Here is an 18,736-nt window from a genome sequence, read left to right as displayed (position 1 = left end):
CCCTGGAGCGCCCGGGCGAGAGAAGCCACAAACTCCTCTGCTTCCTGGCAGTCGTCCGGGGCTGCGGCGGCTGCTTGCCTGCGGAAGGTGCGTAGGCCTGACGGAAAAAGAGGGGCTCTGGGGGGGCCGGGGTTGCGGGGTGAGACCGAGGCGGTGGGGGACGCGAGACGAGCACCCCCGTGCGTTTCACTAGTGCGGACTCCGAGATTTCCGAGGCTGTCCTGTGCTCGTTTCTCCTCTTCCATAGAAGCCTCCAGCTTGGACCAAACCCGCAGGGGCGCCCTAACCCCCGGTGTGCGCTCCATCACGGAGGACAGACCGTTTCATTGTTCAGGCGCTTTCAGCCCGTTCTCGGCGTGTGCAAAATGCTGGCGTATCTCTCAGCGCTGTGTGTTGCCCATGTTTCAGAATGGAAATGCATTGAATCCGAGCGGAGGGAGGGGGGAGGGAGGGAGGGAGGGGGGAGAGGGGGGGGAAGGGAGGGCTCCTTTTTATCCCATCCTTACTCCCGTTCTCTACTCTTGTTTTGATTGCAGAGGGCTTAGTCGTAGCAATGACAGTGATAAATGAAAGTGTGCTTGGTCCGCTTAGCAGAATCCGGTGTCTGGAAAAAGAGGAATTCCAGGCAGGAACATCTGGCAGATACTAGTCTCCCACCCGTGGTTTCTAGCTTTTGTGGAGCCGCCCAAATCTGATAACAAGCGGACCCCCAAAGTTCCTTGAGTGATTCGGGCCAAAATATTTGTGTTTTTCTGAATGACCTGGGTAATAGACCGCGCATACCCATCATTCACTGCAATATTGGGTTCGGGGTGTTTTTTTTTTTTTTTTTTTTTTTGTATTTGTTATGTTTCCATGGAAATGCATTTTAAAAGGAGAAGGTGTTGGATCTGTGGAGGCGGCTAATGAGGTCATTAACATGCATGCTGGTTACCCAGTGAGAGGAGGATCCTGGGGCTGAGCTGGCATTGTTGCTGAAAATGACTTCCAAGTTGACAGCTGGGGGATTGCACTAGAGTAACGGTAGTCATAAATGGAGGCCTGAGGGAATTCTCTTGCGTCTGATTTGGGAGGGGGAGTTTAATCTTTGTGATGGGATTGATTGGTTTCTTGCCCCTGGAAGGAGACTCAAGGCCCTCACTTTGGTAGGGAAAAGTCCCAGATGCTTCACTTCCCTGAGCTTGAATCTCTTAGAACTGTTTCTATACTTTGGGTGTGAAAAAAGACAGAAGTGTTTGGAGGAGGGAAGATGAGCCCTGTTGCTCAGAACAATAGAGCTTATTCTGGTTGTTGTGAAGAAAGTGTTTTGTAAACTTTGAAAGTGTCACATCAGTGGAGCTTATTTATCAGTAAAATCAGGTTGTTGGAGTATGGACTTTGTCTTAAACATTTTTTTATATCATGCTTGTTAAATTCAAGACCTGGAAGGTTTCAGGGGCAACCAGAAAATGTTTACTGAATTAATCACTAAAGTCTTAGGGGTAGAAAGAGGCACTATCGCAGTGGCTTGCTTCCAGGACCAACAGAACATTCACACAAAGAAAGGCACCTTGGCATTGTGGAATCAGAAAATCTGGGTTGAGATCCAGCCACTGACCATTACTAACTTTTGGTTCATGGAGAGAGCTCTTAAATCTTTTTGCTTGTAGTGTCAGCATCTGTGAAATGGGGATAATCACAAGAGCAGTACCTCCCACACAGCACATGGTGAAGCTCAAACCAGATAATGTATGTAAAACTTTGTGCAAACTTCAAAGGGCTATGTAAGTATCTTATTAACAACAAAAGAAAAGTGCAATAAAAGAAAGACTATGTTAGGTCCCAGGTAACTGGTATTAATGGGATTTTAGAAGCAGCTGGGAATCCTTAGAAATCAATTTATAAAGAAACTGGGGCTTGACTAAGGGAAGATCTTGCCTGGAGTTGCACAAGTAGTAAGTGATAAGACTAAGATTCATTCCTGGAGTTTTTGACTCTTTCCCACTATATTTCATATTGTAAATATTTGACTGAGCTATATTCAGAAGTCCTGAGTGAGCAGGAGTGGGGGAGGGGAGAAAACTGGAAGGAAATGTGGCTGGATTCTAGCTAAATCTGGAAGGATAAGCCAGATCACTGGCTAGTGAGTATTCTTTGTATAAAATTAGGTGTGAAAATGGGAGGGTGTTTAGGGTTTTTAGAGAACTGTTGACTGGTTTGACTGGAGCTGATGGAATGATGTGATACATTGGAAATAATAAAAATTCACAACTACTTAGAAATTTTTAAAGTTTCCCAAATGCTTTCCTTATAACAGTGTTGTCAAGTAGGTAGTATAAATACCATCATCTCTGTTTTACAGATGAGCAAATTTTGTTTTTCACACGTCATATTTTCTTCCCAAACTCTTCTCTCTTCATTGAGCCATCTTATATAATAATTTTTTTTAAAGGAAGAATGGGGTGGGGCAATTGGCAAAAATGATTGATGCCTCAGAAAAGTCTAAAATATATGCACAGTACTAAAATACAAAGGGTTAGGAAAAGGGGTATAAAATAGGGTATTACCTTATTCTGCCACAAAGCAAATCGTTCCATTTTTTTTTCTGTCAAATGGGGAGATCAGGCTATATCTGCTCTAGGAGGAGCCCCTTCCAGCTCTAATTTTCTAAGATTGTTTTTGAAACTTTGTCCTCCTTTGTTGCTTCTTAACTTTCTAGGCTCAGCTCAGATCTCATCTCTTCCAGGAAACCTTTTTTAAAATTTTCTTTTATTATAGCTTTTTGTTAAAAAACATATGCATGGGTAATTTTTCAACATTGACCCTTGCAAAACCTTCTGTTCCAAACTTTCCCCTCGTTCCCTCCACCCTGTCCCCTAGAAGGCAGGTAGTCCAATACATGTTAAATATATTTAAAAATATGTTAAATCCAATATATGTATGCATATTTGCACAGTTATCATGCTGCACAAGACAAATCGGCTCTAGAAAGAATTTAAAATTTAAAAAAAAAACCTGAGAAGGAAAACAAAAATTCAAGCAAACAATAACAGAGTGAAAATGCTATGTTGTAGTCCACATTCAGTTCCCACGGTACTCTCTCTGGATGTAGATAGCTCTCTTCATTACTGAACAATTGGAACTGGTTTGAATCATCTCATTGTTGAAGAGAGCCACGTTCATCAGAATTGGGCCTTATATACTTTTGTTGTTGCCATGTATAATAATGATTTCCTGGTTCTGCTCATTTCACTTAGCATCAGTTCATGTAAGTGTCTCCTACCCTCTCTGAAATCTTTCTGTTGGTCATTTCTTCATTTCTTACAGAACAAAATAATAGGAATCCTTGCTTAATTTCTTATATTATAGATGATGGATTTAGAACTGGAGGAGACCTTAGAGGCCCTTGGGCAAATTTTCATCATTTTATAGATGAGTAAATTGTGGTACAAATGGATTAAGTGGCTTGCCTATGGTTAGACAGTAAATATCTGAGTAGTTCTTCATGTGTCCAGCTCTGGTGTCCCATCCACTATATCAGACTGCTTCCCCTTCCTTTACTTTCTAATTGTCAATGATCCCTCCTCAAATTGCCTATATATGTGTATGTGTGCATATGCATGTATATATACATATTTTTGTATAGTGTAGTGTATATTTATACATAGTCAGTTCCTTGAGTACAGGTGCTATTTTGTTTTTATCTTTGTTAAACACACCATGTAGCACAATGCCTAGCTTTTAACAAATATTTGTGAATTGTATTTGGTGTAGGAGAGTCCAGGAAAGAAGTTTGTGCTGTCATGTGAGTTAGCTTCGAAATTGGAGTGCAAGATGGTGCCTGGGTGGGGTGTGCATAATGAAGTCTGTTCATAGTCTACTTCCACAATCTTCTAAGTAGCTTATTTGCTTTTCTTCATGGTTATTTAACACAAACTGGCCTTTATTAGTCATCATCAAGTTATATAAGAGACTTTGTCCTGTTTACATGGGTATAGGAGAAGAGATCTCTTTGGGTTTTCTTGTCTAGTAGATGATACTCCTTTAGTCTGTTTCTTCTCCCTTTGCCACAACTTTCTGATCCTTTTTAGAAATTTAACCCCTATCAGAGTAGGAAACTTAGCATCGGGGAAGGAATTTTGGTCTCTGATCTTGTGGGCAGCAGAGAAAGACAACTAACAGTGACTGATGTGCAAGTATCATTAGTTACCTATCACCAGTAAAATAATAATAATAATAATAACAATAATAATAAAAAGTAAACTCTGACAACCTGAATGTACCAGTCTCTTCCTTTAAGAATATCAAATCCAAGTCTGGAGATTTTTGCAAACACACAGTTTCTAGGCAAAGAGAAAAAAGAATTCTCTGGAGTTTTCCACTGGAGAAGATCCTAGAAGAAAGATGCTTGCCTATCTTGGAGTAATGACTCACACTTCGATGATGCTTTAAAAATTTCCTGGCTTGAAATAAAATTACAGTCTCATAATCTTTTCTCTACTTCTGGTCTCTTTCGTGCTAGGGAGGATAGTACAGTCTTGGAAACTACTGAATGATTAGAGACTACACAACAAAGACTAGCCACAAATTAAGATGGAGGTGACCTTAGGGAACTGGCACTGGACCCAAGTTTCTGCATTTCAAGAGCATCTTGATTATAACTTTTCTTTCCCTAAAGGTTCCCTTGCATTTTTTTAGACCAATAAGTAACTGTGGTAAATTGAACTTCGATGGCAAAAGTTTATTGCAGCTAATAATAACTGACTTCTGGAGGGGAAAGTTATGTATAAAACAAGAAGTCTGAGATAGAACTTCATAATCCTTCATGTATACAAAAGTTTAAGTTTAAAAAAAATTAATTTTAAATGATGAAAAAGATTCCAAATGATAAAAAAAATTGTTACTGTTTTGTAAAAATGACTTTTTATGATTTAGTTATCTTTTCCTTCATGAATTTGTATTCTGTATTATTTGGTTAATGTATGTTTGTTTTTTATATTAATTCCTTATCTGTGTTTCTTTTAAATATAGTTTCTCTATCTCTCGATACTGTGAATTTTTATTTTTCTATCTGATAGCATTACTATAACTTCTGGTTTTCCTTAGGGGGAAAGGCGTAGGAGGGTTCAGAATCATTTTTAAGTGATTCTTATCTAGCTTTTCTCTATCTTGATACTGTGAATTTTTATTTTTCTGTTTGATAGTATGACTGTGACTTCTGCTTTTCCTTAGGGGGAAAGGAGTAGGAGGGTTCAGAATCATCTGATATATAGACAGCACTTTCTAGTCTCAGCTTCTCATTTCAAATTATACATGAATAAACTGACAATTATATATTATTTTAAAATTTACAAACACTTTACGGGTATTTTCATATGCAATCCTCATAACATCCTTATGAAGGAGTTAATACTACAAATTAGACTTTTAGCTTTGTCTTTCTTAACATCCAAAATACACTAGAAAGATTGAGTGCTTCCATCAATATGACTATTCTCAAAGACCTCCCATGCTTTGCAGTTTCAGTGTTAATGAAACAAATGGTGGTAGCATGTATTTAGTCAAAATTATTGATTGAGCCTATTTTTACTGGGGTTTCTTTGCACTTGGCAATCAGTATTTATTTAGTCCTGTGCCCAGGTGCTATGGAAGATAGGAGAGAAGGCCATCATAGGCTTTAAATAAACAAATATCATTAATCTGTGAGAGAGGCTGTGCTACTTGTATAATAGAAAGAATAGTGGATTCAATGGGGCTGAAGACCTGAGGTCAAATCCCACCTTACCTGAAGGGCTTTTTGGACCATATGCAAATCACATAATCTCTTAGAGCTACAATTTTCTTATCTCTAAAATGGAAATAAAACTACTTTTACTATCTACCTCACAGGCTTTGCAAAAAACTTTGCAATCTTACAATACCACATTTATGTAAAATTATTAATATCTTCCCAGAGGGTACAGAATAAACAAAAATAATTAAATACTAAATGGAAGGGCAGGAAGAATAAAGTAGAAGAAGTGAGACTGAAAGGAAGAGAAGGGTTCTGAGAGACATAAATGAAGAACGAATTTTGAGTCTTGTTTCGATGCCTAGAGCTAGAAGAAGAGAATAGCTGGTAGTCCTTTCAATTTGCTTGGGACAGAGAGTATAGTGCCTGAGGAGGAATGATATAAAATAATACTGGAAAGGTAGGTTGTAGAGGAGTTTAAATACTAAGCTGTAGAGGTTTGGTTTTTTTTTTAATAACTTTTTATTTACAAGATATATGCATGGATAATTTTTCAGCATTGACAATTGCAAAACCTTTTGTTCCAATTTTTCCCCTTCTTCCCCCAATCCCTCCCCCATATGGCAGGTAGACCAATACATGTTAAATATGTTAAAGTGTATGTTAAATACAATATATGTATACATATCCATACAGTTATTTTTAAGCTGTAGAGTTTTGTATTTTGTTCTAGAAGCAATAGGGAGCTACTGAAAATTTTTGAGCAGAGGTGTGACATGATAAAACCTGTGCTTTAGAAAGATCAATTTCACAGTCTCAATTCTGTTCCTAATTCTGGCCCCAACCACATGTTTAACCGTAAGTAAATAATGTCTCCTGGACTTTAATTTCCCCATCTGTCAAATTTGATGAATAATACTTGCCTTTACAGTCTTAAAAGAATGTTTTGAAGATATAATCATAAAATCATGCATGTGAAAGTCCTTTTTAGGAGTACCATGCCAAAGGAGGAGATGGCTTGGGGGGCAGGGAGGAACCAGAAGGAGGCTGATATAATGGGGGAAAGGGCCAAGACTTGGGAAACTTGGGTTGAAATCCCAACTTTGTGGACTTGGGCACGTTTTCACATCTCTCCACGGCTTAGTTTCCTTCTCTTTAACATTGAGAAATTGATAATAGCCTTGGCTATGTATCACAGGACTATGAGTCAATCAATTAGTATTTATTAAGTGCCTACTATGTACCAGGGACTGTGCCTAAACACTGTGAACACAAAGAAAGGTATAAAAGATAATCCATGCTTTCAAAGACCTCACAATTTCATGGATAATGCAGAAAGTCCATGTAACCTCAGAGGACTGTATGAATGTGAGTTATTATTGGTTTGTAAGGCAGCAGACCAGTTTGTGTTTTATGTGTGCACAAGAATGGCAAGGAGGAAAAAGGTAACCTTTGACTGGAGAATCCTGTTGCTTTCCACTAAATTAAACTAGGGTCATACCTGGACCAGCTTTAATTCCTACATTCTTCTGGTCACTCAGGTTCATTTCCTTGGAGTCATTTCTGACTCTTTCCTGTTCCTCTTCCCTCCTATCTAAACAAATGCTAAAACTTTTTTTTTGTTGTTCTTTTCTCTGCAACTTTTTTCATGTCTATCTCTCCCTAGTTTGTCTCTATTCATAAAGACAACATCTTATTTCAAACCCTCATCTTCCCTTGTTTGGTGCTGCAATGGGCATTTAATTAGTTCTTCAGGGAAAAGGACCCATATGTGCAAAAATGTTTGTAGCACCTCTTTGTGGCAACAAAAAATTGGAAAATGAGTAGATGCTCATCAGTTGGGGAATGACTGAATGAGCTGTGGTATATAAAGGTAATGGAATATTATTGCTCTATAAAAATATGATGAACAGGATGATTTTGGAAAGGTCTGCAGAGGTTAACATAGATTGATGCTGAACAAAACAAGCAGAACCAGGAATACATTGTATACAAGGCAAAATTATAAGACTTGGTTCTTCTCAGTGATTCAAGTAAAATATGTCCTCTGCATCCACAAAAAGAACTATGGACATTGAATGTAAATCAACACATGCTTTGTTTACTTCTTTTTTCTCTTTTCCCCCCCCCCCTGTACCATGGTTTTCCCCTTTTGTACTGATTTTTTTCTTCCAACATGATTCATAAAGCAACATGTATTAAAAGTAAATAAAATTTTTTAAAAGATTAAACTCTTAGTAAATAAAGTCCTTCCTCTCTCTAATCCATCTTTCAACCAATTATCAAATTAATATTCCTAAAAAGACACTTCCTGCAACTCAGAAAATTTTTTATTTCAATTTTATGTTCATTTTCAAATTATTTCCTTTCCCTTTATCTAATATTACAAATATTAATAGTTATGCAAAATAAGTTTCTCAAGAAAGAAGGAGAAGAGAGGAAAGAAGAGGGGAGGGGAGGGAAGCCCATCAATTTTTCATCAGGAGTCTGTAGAGATATGGTTGGTCGTCGGCTTACTCAGATCTTCAATGGCTCTTTGTTTCCTCTGGGACAAAGTACAGAATCCTTAGCTTGACATTTAAGGTCCTTCATAGTCTGGCTCCTACCTAACCCTTCAATCAAACTTACATGACATCCAACATGCCTTTGTACAAGTGGTCCCTCATATCTGGAATGCCCTCCTCACCTGCTTTTTTTAAAAGCATAGTTCAGGTCCACCTTCTACTTGAGGCCCTTCTTGATTCTTTCAATTATTAAGGCTTTTTCCCTTTTATTGAAATCACTTTCAATCAAGCTTGGAAAGACTTACATGAACCAATGCAAAGTGAAGTGAGCAGAACCAGGGAAACACTGTATATAGTAAAAACAACATTATATGATGATCAGCAATAAGCAACTTAGCTAGTCTTAGCAATACAGTGATCCAAGACAATTCCAAAGAGCTCATGATGAAAAATACTATTTACTTTCAGAGAAGGAACTGAAGAATCTAAATGCAGATTGAAGCATATTATTTTACTTCCCTTTTTAAAAAATTTTGATCTGTTTTTTTTTACAACATGACTAATATGGAAATATATTTTACATGATTGTACATATATAATATATATCAACTTACTTGCTAACCTCATAGGGAGGTAGGAAGTGAGGATGAGAGGGAAAATATATGGAACTCAATTTTTTAATGAATGCATTAAAATTATCTTTATATGTAATTGGAAAAAAATAAATCGCTATTAAGAAAATAAGAAATGATTTTCAATCAATATATTTTGTACAGACAATTAATTAAACATCCATGTCCACTCCCCTTCCTAGAATGTGAGTTCCTTGAGGGAATAAACTTTTCTTTTTCCTTTTTTTTTTCTTTTGGATAGAATGTGAGGTTTTTGTATTCCCCAGTGTTTCATACAATACCTTGTCCTTCCAGTCACTTGAAAGATGTTTATTGAATTGACTTATCACCAGTTGCTTCTGATACCTATTGACTATGGACCTAAACTGCCTAAAATTTGTTACAATATTTCATTTTTTCTGTGTTTTCGTTGATCTTAATTATCACTAGCATTAGAGACTGGGCAAGAACCATCCCGGGATTTTCAGGATTTAATCATTTAACTCATAGTAGCACTATGTGCAGAGAACTTCCTCACCTCATTCTGAGTCACTCTAATTAGCTTTCTATCTGGTTCTCTGGCTTCTGCAGCAGAGGCTGGGATGCACACCATGGTTTAAGTACCCAGACAATTAAGAAAGGGAAAAAACTGTGATTTATACAGAATCCCAGCTAGTAAGTGCCTGAGATGGGATTTGAAAACAGATTCTTGATTCCAGATCCTGTAGTCACTCCACTGTACCGTACTCTTTTTAAAAATATACTATTTTTATTACAGCTTTTTATTTTCAAAACATATACATGGACATTTTATCAACATTGACCCTTGCAAAACCTTGTGTTCCAAATTTTTCCCTCCTTTCCCCCCACACTTCCCCTAGATGGCAACTAAACTAATATATTAAAAACATATATGTTAAATCATATATATATATATATATATACATGTTTTCACAATTATCATGCTGCACAAGAAAAATCAGATCAAAAAGGGAAAAAAATGAGAAAAACCGCAAAATGGAAGCAAACAACAAAAAAAGTGAAAATGCTATGTTGTGATCCACAGTTCCTCACAGTCCTCTCTCTGGGTGTAGGTAGCTCTCTTCATCACAAGATCACTGGAACTGACTCCAATCATCTCACTATTGAACAAAAGCCATGTCCATCAGAATTGATCATTGTATAATTTTATTGTTGCCGTGTACAATGATCTCCTGGTTCTGCTCATTTCACTCAGCATCAGTTCATGTAAGTCTCTCCAATGCTCTCTGTATTCATCCTGCTGTCATTTCTTACAGAACAATAATATTCCATAACATTTATATACCATAACTTATTCAGCCATTCTCCAATTCATGGGCATCCATTCAGTTTCCAGTTTCTAGCCACTACAAAAAGGGCTACCACAAATATTTTTGCACATGTGGATCCTTTTCTCTTTTTAATGATGTCTTTGGGATGCAGACCCAGTAGAAACACTGCTGGATCAAAAGGTATACACAGTTTCATAATCCTTTGGGCATAGTTCCAAACTGCTCTCCAGAATGTGTATCATAAAAGGGATAAAGAAACAGTCCCTAAAAGTCAGATTTGGGGATAGGGTATAGAGGAACAGCATTTATATTGCCCATTTTCCCAGTCTAGAACATCTATCATTTCTGAATTTTTGCAATTTCAATCATCTGATTGTCATGTCTCAATCTCTTTTCCTTCTAATCCATTCTACACATTGTCACTTTTAATGGGCCAACACATCAAAGGACCAAGCCAGGAGACTGAGAGATTTAACAGCAACTGCCTTTCAGCTTCTTTGTATCATCCTCTCACAAGAGATCCATTCTGCAGGTCTGGGTTGGATCTCCAGCAACCATTGTCAGGTGGCTCCCATGTATTCCAACAGCCACTTGTTTATTCTTCTTAAATATCAACCAGCACTGAACCCTCTCATACTTAACTTCCGTAATTCTAGACCCAACCCTACCCTTCTAAGCCACACTGGTCTCTTCTTTGTTCCCATGGGTTCCATGCAGGCTCCTCATTTTATTCATGTTCTTATGGTATATGTCATCTCCCTCTACTTCCCAACCCCCAATCCATACACAAGAACTTTTCCAGTTACCTAAATCTTGCTTTTTTTTTTTTTTTAAACAAGACTCAGAGCTCCATCTCCATCTCCGCAAAGGGTCTTCCAGGTATCCCAACCTTTAGCAATCTCCTTTCCTAGAATTTCCATGGTTCTTGATGCCTCTATTGTTGTTTTTAAATTTAATTTATTTTTATTTATACATACATGTGATTTCACAATCATTTAAAAATAAAATATATTTTAATTGTATCTATTTTCTGTCTTTTTCATTAAGAAAATAAAAGACAAAGTATAATTTTCAAGTTAATATAGTGATAATAATACAGTGAAAGACTAAATCAGATACGTAAAAATAAAACATTAAATGACTTTTTATCCTTTTCAGAGAAATTAAAACCATTTCTAGTCATATGAAAAATGTTCTGAATCATTGATCAGAGAACTGCAAATTAAGAAAAGATACCATTACACACCTCTCAGATTGCCAAAGATGACAGGAAAAGATAATGACAAATGTTGGAAGGAATGTGAGAAAACTGAGGTGCTGATACGTTGTTGGTGGAATTGTGAATGGATCCAATCATTCTGGAAAGCAATTTGGAACTATGCCCAAAGGGCCATCAAATTGAGCATACCCTTTGATCCAGCAGTGTTACTACTGGTCCTGAATATATCCCAAAGAGATCTTAAAGGAGGGAAAGGGATCTGTATGTGCAAAAATGTTTGTGGCAGCCCTCTTTGTAGTGTCAAGAAACTGGAAACTGAGTGGATGCCCATCAATTGGAGAATGGCTGAATAAATTGTGGTATACAAATGCTATGGAGTATTATTGTTCTGTAAGAAATGACCAGCAGGATGATTTCAGAAAGGCCTGGAGAGACTTACACGAACTGATGCTGAGTGAAATGAGCAGGACCAGGAGATCATTGTACACGGCAACAAGAATATATGATGATCAATTCTGATGGACGTGGCTATTGACAACAATGAGATGATTCAGGCCAGTTCCAATGATCTTGTGATGAAGAGAGCCATCTGCACCCAGAGAGAGAACTGTGGGGATTGAGTGTGGATCACAACATAGTGTTTTCACTTTTTTTTGTTATTTGCTTGCTTTTTGTTTTCTTTCTCATTTTACTCTTTTTGATCTGATTTTTCTTATGCAGCATGATAATTGTAGAAACATGTATAGAAGAATTGCACATGTTTAATATATATTGGATTACTTGCTTCTAGGGGAGGCATGGAGGAAAGAGGGGGAAAAAATGAAACAAGGTTTTGCAAGGGTGAGTGTTGAGAATTATGCATGTATTTTGAAAATAAAAAGCAATATTAAAAAATAATATTGCTGTTATTTTGTACAGTGTTCTTCAGATCCTGCTCATTTCATTTTACATCAGTTAATGTAAGTGTGCCCCAAGTACACTTCTCATAACACAGTAGTATTCTATTACAATCAAATACATGACCTTGTTACCTCTTTGTATCTGTCTGAGTCAGTACCCTATCCCTAAACATTGAGTATATGTTTGAATGACTAAATGACCTATTGCTTTTTGATGGAAGGAACTTGCCTTGGGCAAATGAAATATCCACAGAACTCATTTATTGGTCTCTATCTCAGTCTCCTAGTGAATCCATTGAGGTTAAGGAAAAGCCATTGATGAATACACTGTTTTGTATTCATGCCCCTGGAAAGGAGAAAGTGTTCTTGGAAACCCAAAAATGATCTTTGGGTGGAAGGAGCTGTTTTTATGATTGTGGAGGGGGAAAGTGCTTTTTTTTTTGTGCTAAATGTTTGCTTTTTGGGATAGCTAGGTGGTGCAGTGGATAGAGCACCAGCCCTGAAATCAGGAGAACCTGAGTTCAAATCTAGTCTCAGACCCTTAACAATTCCTAGCTGTGTGACCCTGGGCAAATCACTTAACCCCAATTTCCTCAGGAAAAAAAAAAGTTTGCTTTTCTTAGTTTTAAAATTTCCTAGAATTTAGTGAGTCCTCTCATCCACTTAAGAGTTAGTTAATAGTCTCTAAAGGAACTCTTGTGACTTGGAGGTCCAAAATTCTGATATCATAAATAGCACTGAGTTTGTAATTACTCCTACATAACAGTAAGTGGCAAAAGGAGGGTGGGAATTGGGTTGAAAATCAAGCTGGGAATATTTATTCAATTCTTGCCTTGTGCCAAAGCTTTTATGATTTTATCAGTTTTTGTACTTTAGCTTCCCTAAATGAAAATAAAGCTGTGAGACAGAGATCCAGGGAGTGGTGAGAAGGAACTCCTTTTTTTTAAACAGTCCTCGAATGATATGGTTGAATAATCTGGAGCAGACACATTTTTTCTTTTCCCTTGCCTTCTTGAGTATAAAGAAAATGAGTATTTCAGATTTTTTTTAAAATGCCCCATTGCCTCATAAAATTGATTTATAACTAGGAAGTTGTTTCTGGTTACTGCTGTGGATAGGGAGAAGTGAGGGAAAGATTCCATCCCTTTTCTCCAAACTTGGTCATCAATGGTACCACGGCTACACATGAGAACAAGACCTGTTTTGGGACTGTAGTGAGCTTCGGTTGGCCCACAAGACTCAGTAGTATGCATTTTGAACATAGTTTTCTCTGCTGTGGAGGCAGCCAGATATAGCTGTTTCTACTTGGATGGTGGTGAGTGAAATGGCCCCAGAGACAGATCTGGAAATGGCATGTTCCCTTTGGGCTTTTTTTGGGAAATTTTGTTTGTTTTACTAAACAGATATCCAAGTTACTAACCTTGTCATGACCCCAAATCCCTAACTCTCTATTGGTGTTCTCTCTCATGGCTTCAAACTGTTATACTAGTAAGCTGAAAATTTCAATTCTGCTCCATTTTTTTGTCACCTGTCTCATTCTACCTCTGACAGTGAGTTCCACATTAATCTAAGGTAATCTAAGCCTGAGGAAAACCTCTCTGAAGCTTCTGCCTTTTGGTCGTCTCCAGGACCCAGATCATAAAAATATATTTATATATATAGTTAAATTAGTTTCCTTAAGAAACTCTTGAGGTTAACCTGGGGTCCATAAACTTTTAAAAACTATTTTGTTAATTGTTTAGATATAATTTACTTTGTAATCCTGTATGTTTTAATTTCTATATTTAAAAACATTATTCTGACTTTGGAGAGTGAATGTTGATCTTTTTTACCTTTTTGTTGTTGTTTGCTTGCTTGTTTTTTTCTCTCCTTTTTTTCCCCGTTTTGAACTGACTTTTCTTGTGTAGCATGATAAATGTGGAAATATGTTTAGAAGAATTGCACATGTTTAACCTATATTGAATTTCTTGATGTCTGAGTGAGAGGGAGGGAGAAGGAGAAGAATATGGGACACAAGGTTTTACAAGAGTGAATGTTTGGATCTCTTCTCAGAATAATAATTTTTTCATGTGAAATAATTTATTTTTTAATAGCTTTTTATACATATTTGCATGTATTTTGAAAAATAAAAGGCTATTATTAAAAATAAATTATTTCACATGAAAAAGTTATTCTGAGAATTCCAAAGTTTCACCAGATAGTCAAAGGGATCAATGATATAAAAAAGTTAAGAACCTAATTTAATTTACCCATATTCCCCAAATTGTAAATCTTTTGAAAACAGGGCAGGGGAACTTGGATCCAATTTTGAAACTTGAGACCACTGCTGCTCCTGGAAAATTAAAACAATGCTAATTTCCCCTGCTACTCCCATGTTATTTGCCACATACCTTACTCAATATTTGAAGGGACCATTGGCTAGGAAGTCCATTACTGTGCATCCTGAGGAATACTGGAGAAGGAAAAGACATAATTCTTGCCTTCTATAAATTTAAAGTCCAGTTTAAGGACATAAACTTACATACAAAGAACACTTAGAGAATAGTCTTTACGGATGCTGCAAGATTGATAAGTCCCTTAAGTCTATGAGAGATAAGAAGGATGAAAAACTTCCACTTTTTTTCAGAGAGGGACTTTAAGCTGAAAAACAAACAAACAAAAAAACAGGGAAATGAGCAGGGCTTCTTTTGAAACACCTTAACTATAGCAGCACTCAGTACCTTGTTTGGGTGTATAAGGTTCTTAAAGAGAAATTTTGATGGTTGAGGAGGGAGTGAAAAGTTGGAGGTTACTTCAGATTAGAAACACCTGTTCTTCCTAGAGGATAGGAAGAGCCTCCTGAATGCCAGATTTTGAAAATACCCAGTGGGGCCGTCCGCTTTCCGTGATAAATGAGCTTGGAGAAGGTGAAATCTTCCAGGGGCCTGGGAAGCTGAACCTGGTGTTCTGGGAAGGGAGCCAGAGAACGAAAGGATCAAACAGCAGAGGGGACCCCCTGGTCTCACCCTGGATTTGTGGGTCAAGGCAGATGATCCAGGGCAGCTGACTATGACAAGAATTTAGGGCCAAGTCTTACCTCGGATTGTCCACAGGCCATTAAAGATGATCAGAAGTCTTTAATGATAGATCTCATGACTAGAGTACAGGCCCTTTGGATAAAAATGTTTTCTAGGAAAAGGCAACGTTCAATGTTAATTGAAATTTTAATCTTACATTTTTGTGACTCATGTCCTGGGAAGTTCATGTGGAAAGTGAAAAGAGAAGTATCTATGGAATCAAAGAACCTGGAATCAACTCCGCTTTAGATATTTACTAGTTATTTGATCCTGGGCAAGTCAATGCTTCAGCCAAAAAATAAAGTGCTATATCAGATTGCTTGTGGTCTTGTGGAGGGGAGGGGGAGATGAAGGGAAGGAGAGAGGAAAAAATTGGAACACAAAGTCTTACAAAAATAAATGTTGAAAACTATTTTTACATGTATTTGGAAAAATAAAATACTATTGAGAAAAAAAAATAAAAAGGTTGTGTCTGATGGCCGTTAAGGGTTCTTTTCATTTCTATTGCCAAATGTTCAGCTACACAACAAGCATATAATGGCTTATGTTGCTTCTTGGTTTAAATTTTCCTTTAGTCAGGAACCATTCTGTCCTGGATGAAGTGTCAGCCTGGGGTCAGAATGTCCAAAGTTTCAAAAAAAGATACTCTAGAAATTGGAAACCTACTTCCAGACTAGGATCACATAACTGTAAAGACTGATCATGCTCCCCATAAGGAAACTCCAGAAAATAATTTGAAAATAAAATAAGAAAAGATTGAAACAGTTTCTTCTGAGTCTTAATTGTATCCTCAGTAATAAATAGTTTACGTTTTGTATCATAAAAGTTCAAAGGAATTTCATATGTACTATCTTATTTTCTCCTTAAAAAGAAAAAAAAAAACTAAGACATGGTTGTGTTGAGATAAGATTGTGTTGGGAATATTTTCAGGTAAGAAAACTGGGACAGGAAGGTCAAAATTTGCCCAGATTCACATTGATGATTAGTGACCACCCCAGAACTAAGAATATCAGTTTTTCTAACTCCCAAGCTTGGACAAAACTAGACCTATTTCCTCCTTCCCAGGCCATACCCTTCTTGACCTTACCAGTCACACTGCAGGGCTGATCTCAAGGCACAAAAAATATGATCATATATTTGTTCCCAGCAGAGAGGTATGGCTTTTTAATAAAAATCAATCAATTGATATTTATTAAACACCCATACTATGTGCCAAGTACTGTGCTAAGCACAATTCCTGTCCTTCAATTGCATTGAAATATGTGTGTATAGCATTTCACAAACCCCAAACCCTCCCCCCAATTTCCCTCACTCACCTTAGAGTGTAATAATCATTACATCCTACTAAACTTTCTTTTGTCTACCCTGAACAGTACCCTCATGGTGCCATAGTATAGCACAATCTGTCTGCAAATCCAAACCAGATGAAAATGCAATTGAGAAATATTTAACAAAATGAATAAAAACACAGTAAAACTTAGATAACATCATATTTTAAGATTAATTCATGCAACTTATAGGAATCTTATATATAGATTAGAAGTCCCCATTTCTATTTGGTGTTTCACAACTGTACAAGAAGTATAGTGTGCTGAGGATCTAACTTACAATCAAACTTAGTTTGACTACTTTCAGCTTATTTGCATGGTAGTAGGTGCTTCATTTTGTTTGTTGCAATCTTTTCCTGAATGAAGCTCCTAGAAAATGTGTGTATGATATATTTTTACTATGTTTAGCATATATTGGATTACTTGCCATCTAGTGGAGAAGATGGGGGAGAAAAATTGGAACACAAGGTTTTGCAAGGGTCCATGTTGAAAAATTATCCTTGCATATGTTTTGAAAATAAAAGGCTTTAATAGGAAAAAAAAAAAAAAAGAAAATGTGTAAGTCTTTGACTGAACGGCACTCACTCCTTTGTCTTAATATTTCGGCAGGCATCTCCTCATCAGATTTGCTTTGTCATTCTGGCTGCTTCCGTCACCACGTGGGTAAAACGGGCACCCTACAAACATGGCAGACGAAGATCTTATTTTCCGCCTGGAAGGCATTGACAATAACAGGTCACTTCACTCCCATCATGATGGCTTTTCTGATGATGACAGTGATGGGGAGGATGGCTACTACATCTGCCCCATCACAGACGACCCTCACTCTAACAAGATGGCTAATTCCAAGGTCTCTGACTACTACAGCAACTTAACCAAGAATGAACAATATGGATCCAGTTGCTCTCCTGGAAGTTCCTTCCATTTCAAAGTGAGTATCTTCCTGGGAGTCGATGTGGGAGGCCACTTAGGTTATAGTACTCCTGTTAATTACTACATTAATTAATTAACTGATTCCTTAATTAATTGACCACGATTGGAGATTTAGGGGGACACTCTGTGCTTTGGAACTAAAGCTGTAATTTTAAATAAGTCTTGAAGACAATTAAGGTATTTATTTTTCTAGGTAGGGTTCCTTCTCTTGAACCAATTTAAAATTTCTCGTGAGACCCCATGAAATTCTCTCCTTCCCAACCCTCTCTCAAATTGTTGAAGTAATGGCTTGAACGTGTCGCATGTCGAAATCAAATCTCAGCTTTCCTAAAATTCGAAGGCTGCTTCAGGTGTTGATGTTAAAAATTAAATATAGTTCTGTGGCTGGTTGTTAAATTTGAGAGCCAGCTGGGAAAAAAGCAGCACATAATACAGGTCCCATACATAAAGGCAATCCCAACAAGTAGTCGGCCTGGTCTTTCAACTTGTTTGCCTGAAGACCTCCAAGTGGGAGGAATCCATCATTTCTCAAGGCAAGCCCATTTCACTTTTGGACAAAACTAGTTGTTAGGACATCAAACTTAAATTTGCTTCTTTTCAGTTTGAGCTCATCCTACTCAAACAGATTTTTTTTTTCTTTCCCTTTGATGGTGATGGGCAAAATCATTCTGTAATTATAAGTGTGTTCTAAGTTCCTTTCTAGATGAGATAAATAAAAATGTCTTTATAGAGCCAATTCTTGGTTATGTGGGAAAATAAATGCGTCAATTGTAGACTACCTTGTTTCCTGACCATTGTCCTTGTTGTATTCCTTAGCACATTCCTGAATGAAGAGGATCCTTAGAACCTCTGCTATTTCATGGGTACTATGCAAGGGCAGAGAGGAATTGTAAAATTAATTTCATCTTTAAGTTGCTGTGAATAGAAAAAGATTACATGGAAGGAAAAGATAATATAGCCAAAAGCCCACAAAATTTTTATCCATAGCTCATAGCATATTTTCTCTTCAATTCCGGATCAATTAAATCAATGAGTTAAACAAACAATTATTAAATGAAAAAGAAAAAGGAATACATCTACTGTAAGCCACAATTATGCTGTTCTTTCCCTCTTACCTCCATTTCCCTATCCTTCTGCCATTCACCCTTTCCCTGTTATCATTC

At 37.1% G+C, this 18,736-nt stretch overlaps 1 protein-coding gene across 3 annotated transcripts in view; it reads left to right on the top strand.

Annotated features, from left to right (window-relative positions):
- Positions 1-18,736, top strand: part of EEF2K (eukaryotic elongation factor 2 kinase) — a 77,380-nt gene continuing 58,644 nt past the window's right edge. For all 3 annotated transcript variants that reach the window (XM_031942028.1, XM_031942037.1, XM_031942026.1), the window contains exons 1-2: positions 1-87; positions 17,250-17,571. In XM_031942028.1, coding sequence (XP_031797888.1) covers positions 17,326-17,571 — 246 coding nt within the window. In that variant the 5' untranslated portion in view covers positions 1-87; positions 17,250-17,325. The remainder of the gene's footprint in view (positions 88-17,249; positions 17,572-18,736) is intronic.

This window comes from Sarcophilus harrisii, chromosome 1 (genome assembly GCF_902635505.1).
Source record: "Sarcophilus harrisii chromosome 1, mSarHar1.11, whole genome shotgun sequence".
Taxonomy (NCBI): Eukaryota; Metazoa; Chordata; class Mammalia; order Dasyuromorphia; family Dasyuridae; genus Sarcophilus; species Sarcophilus harrisii.
This window is presented reverse-complemented; position numbering and strand designations above follow the sequence as displayed.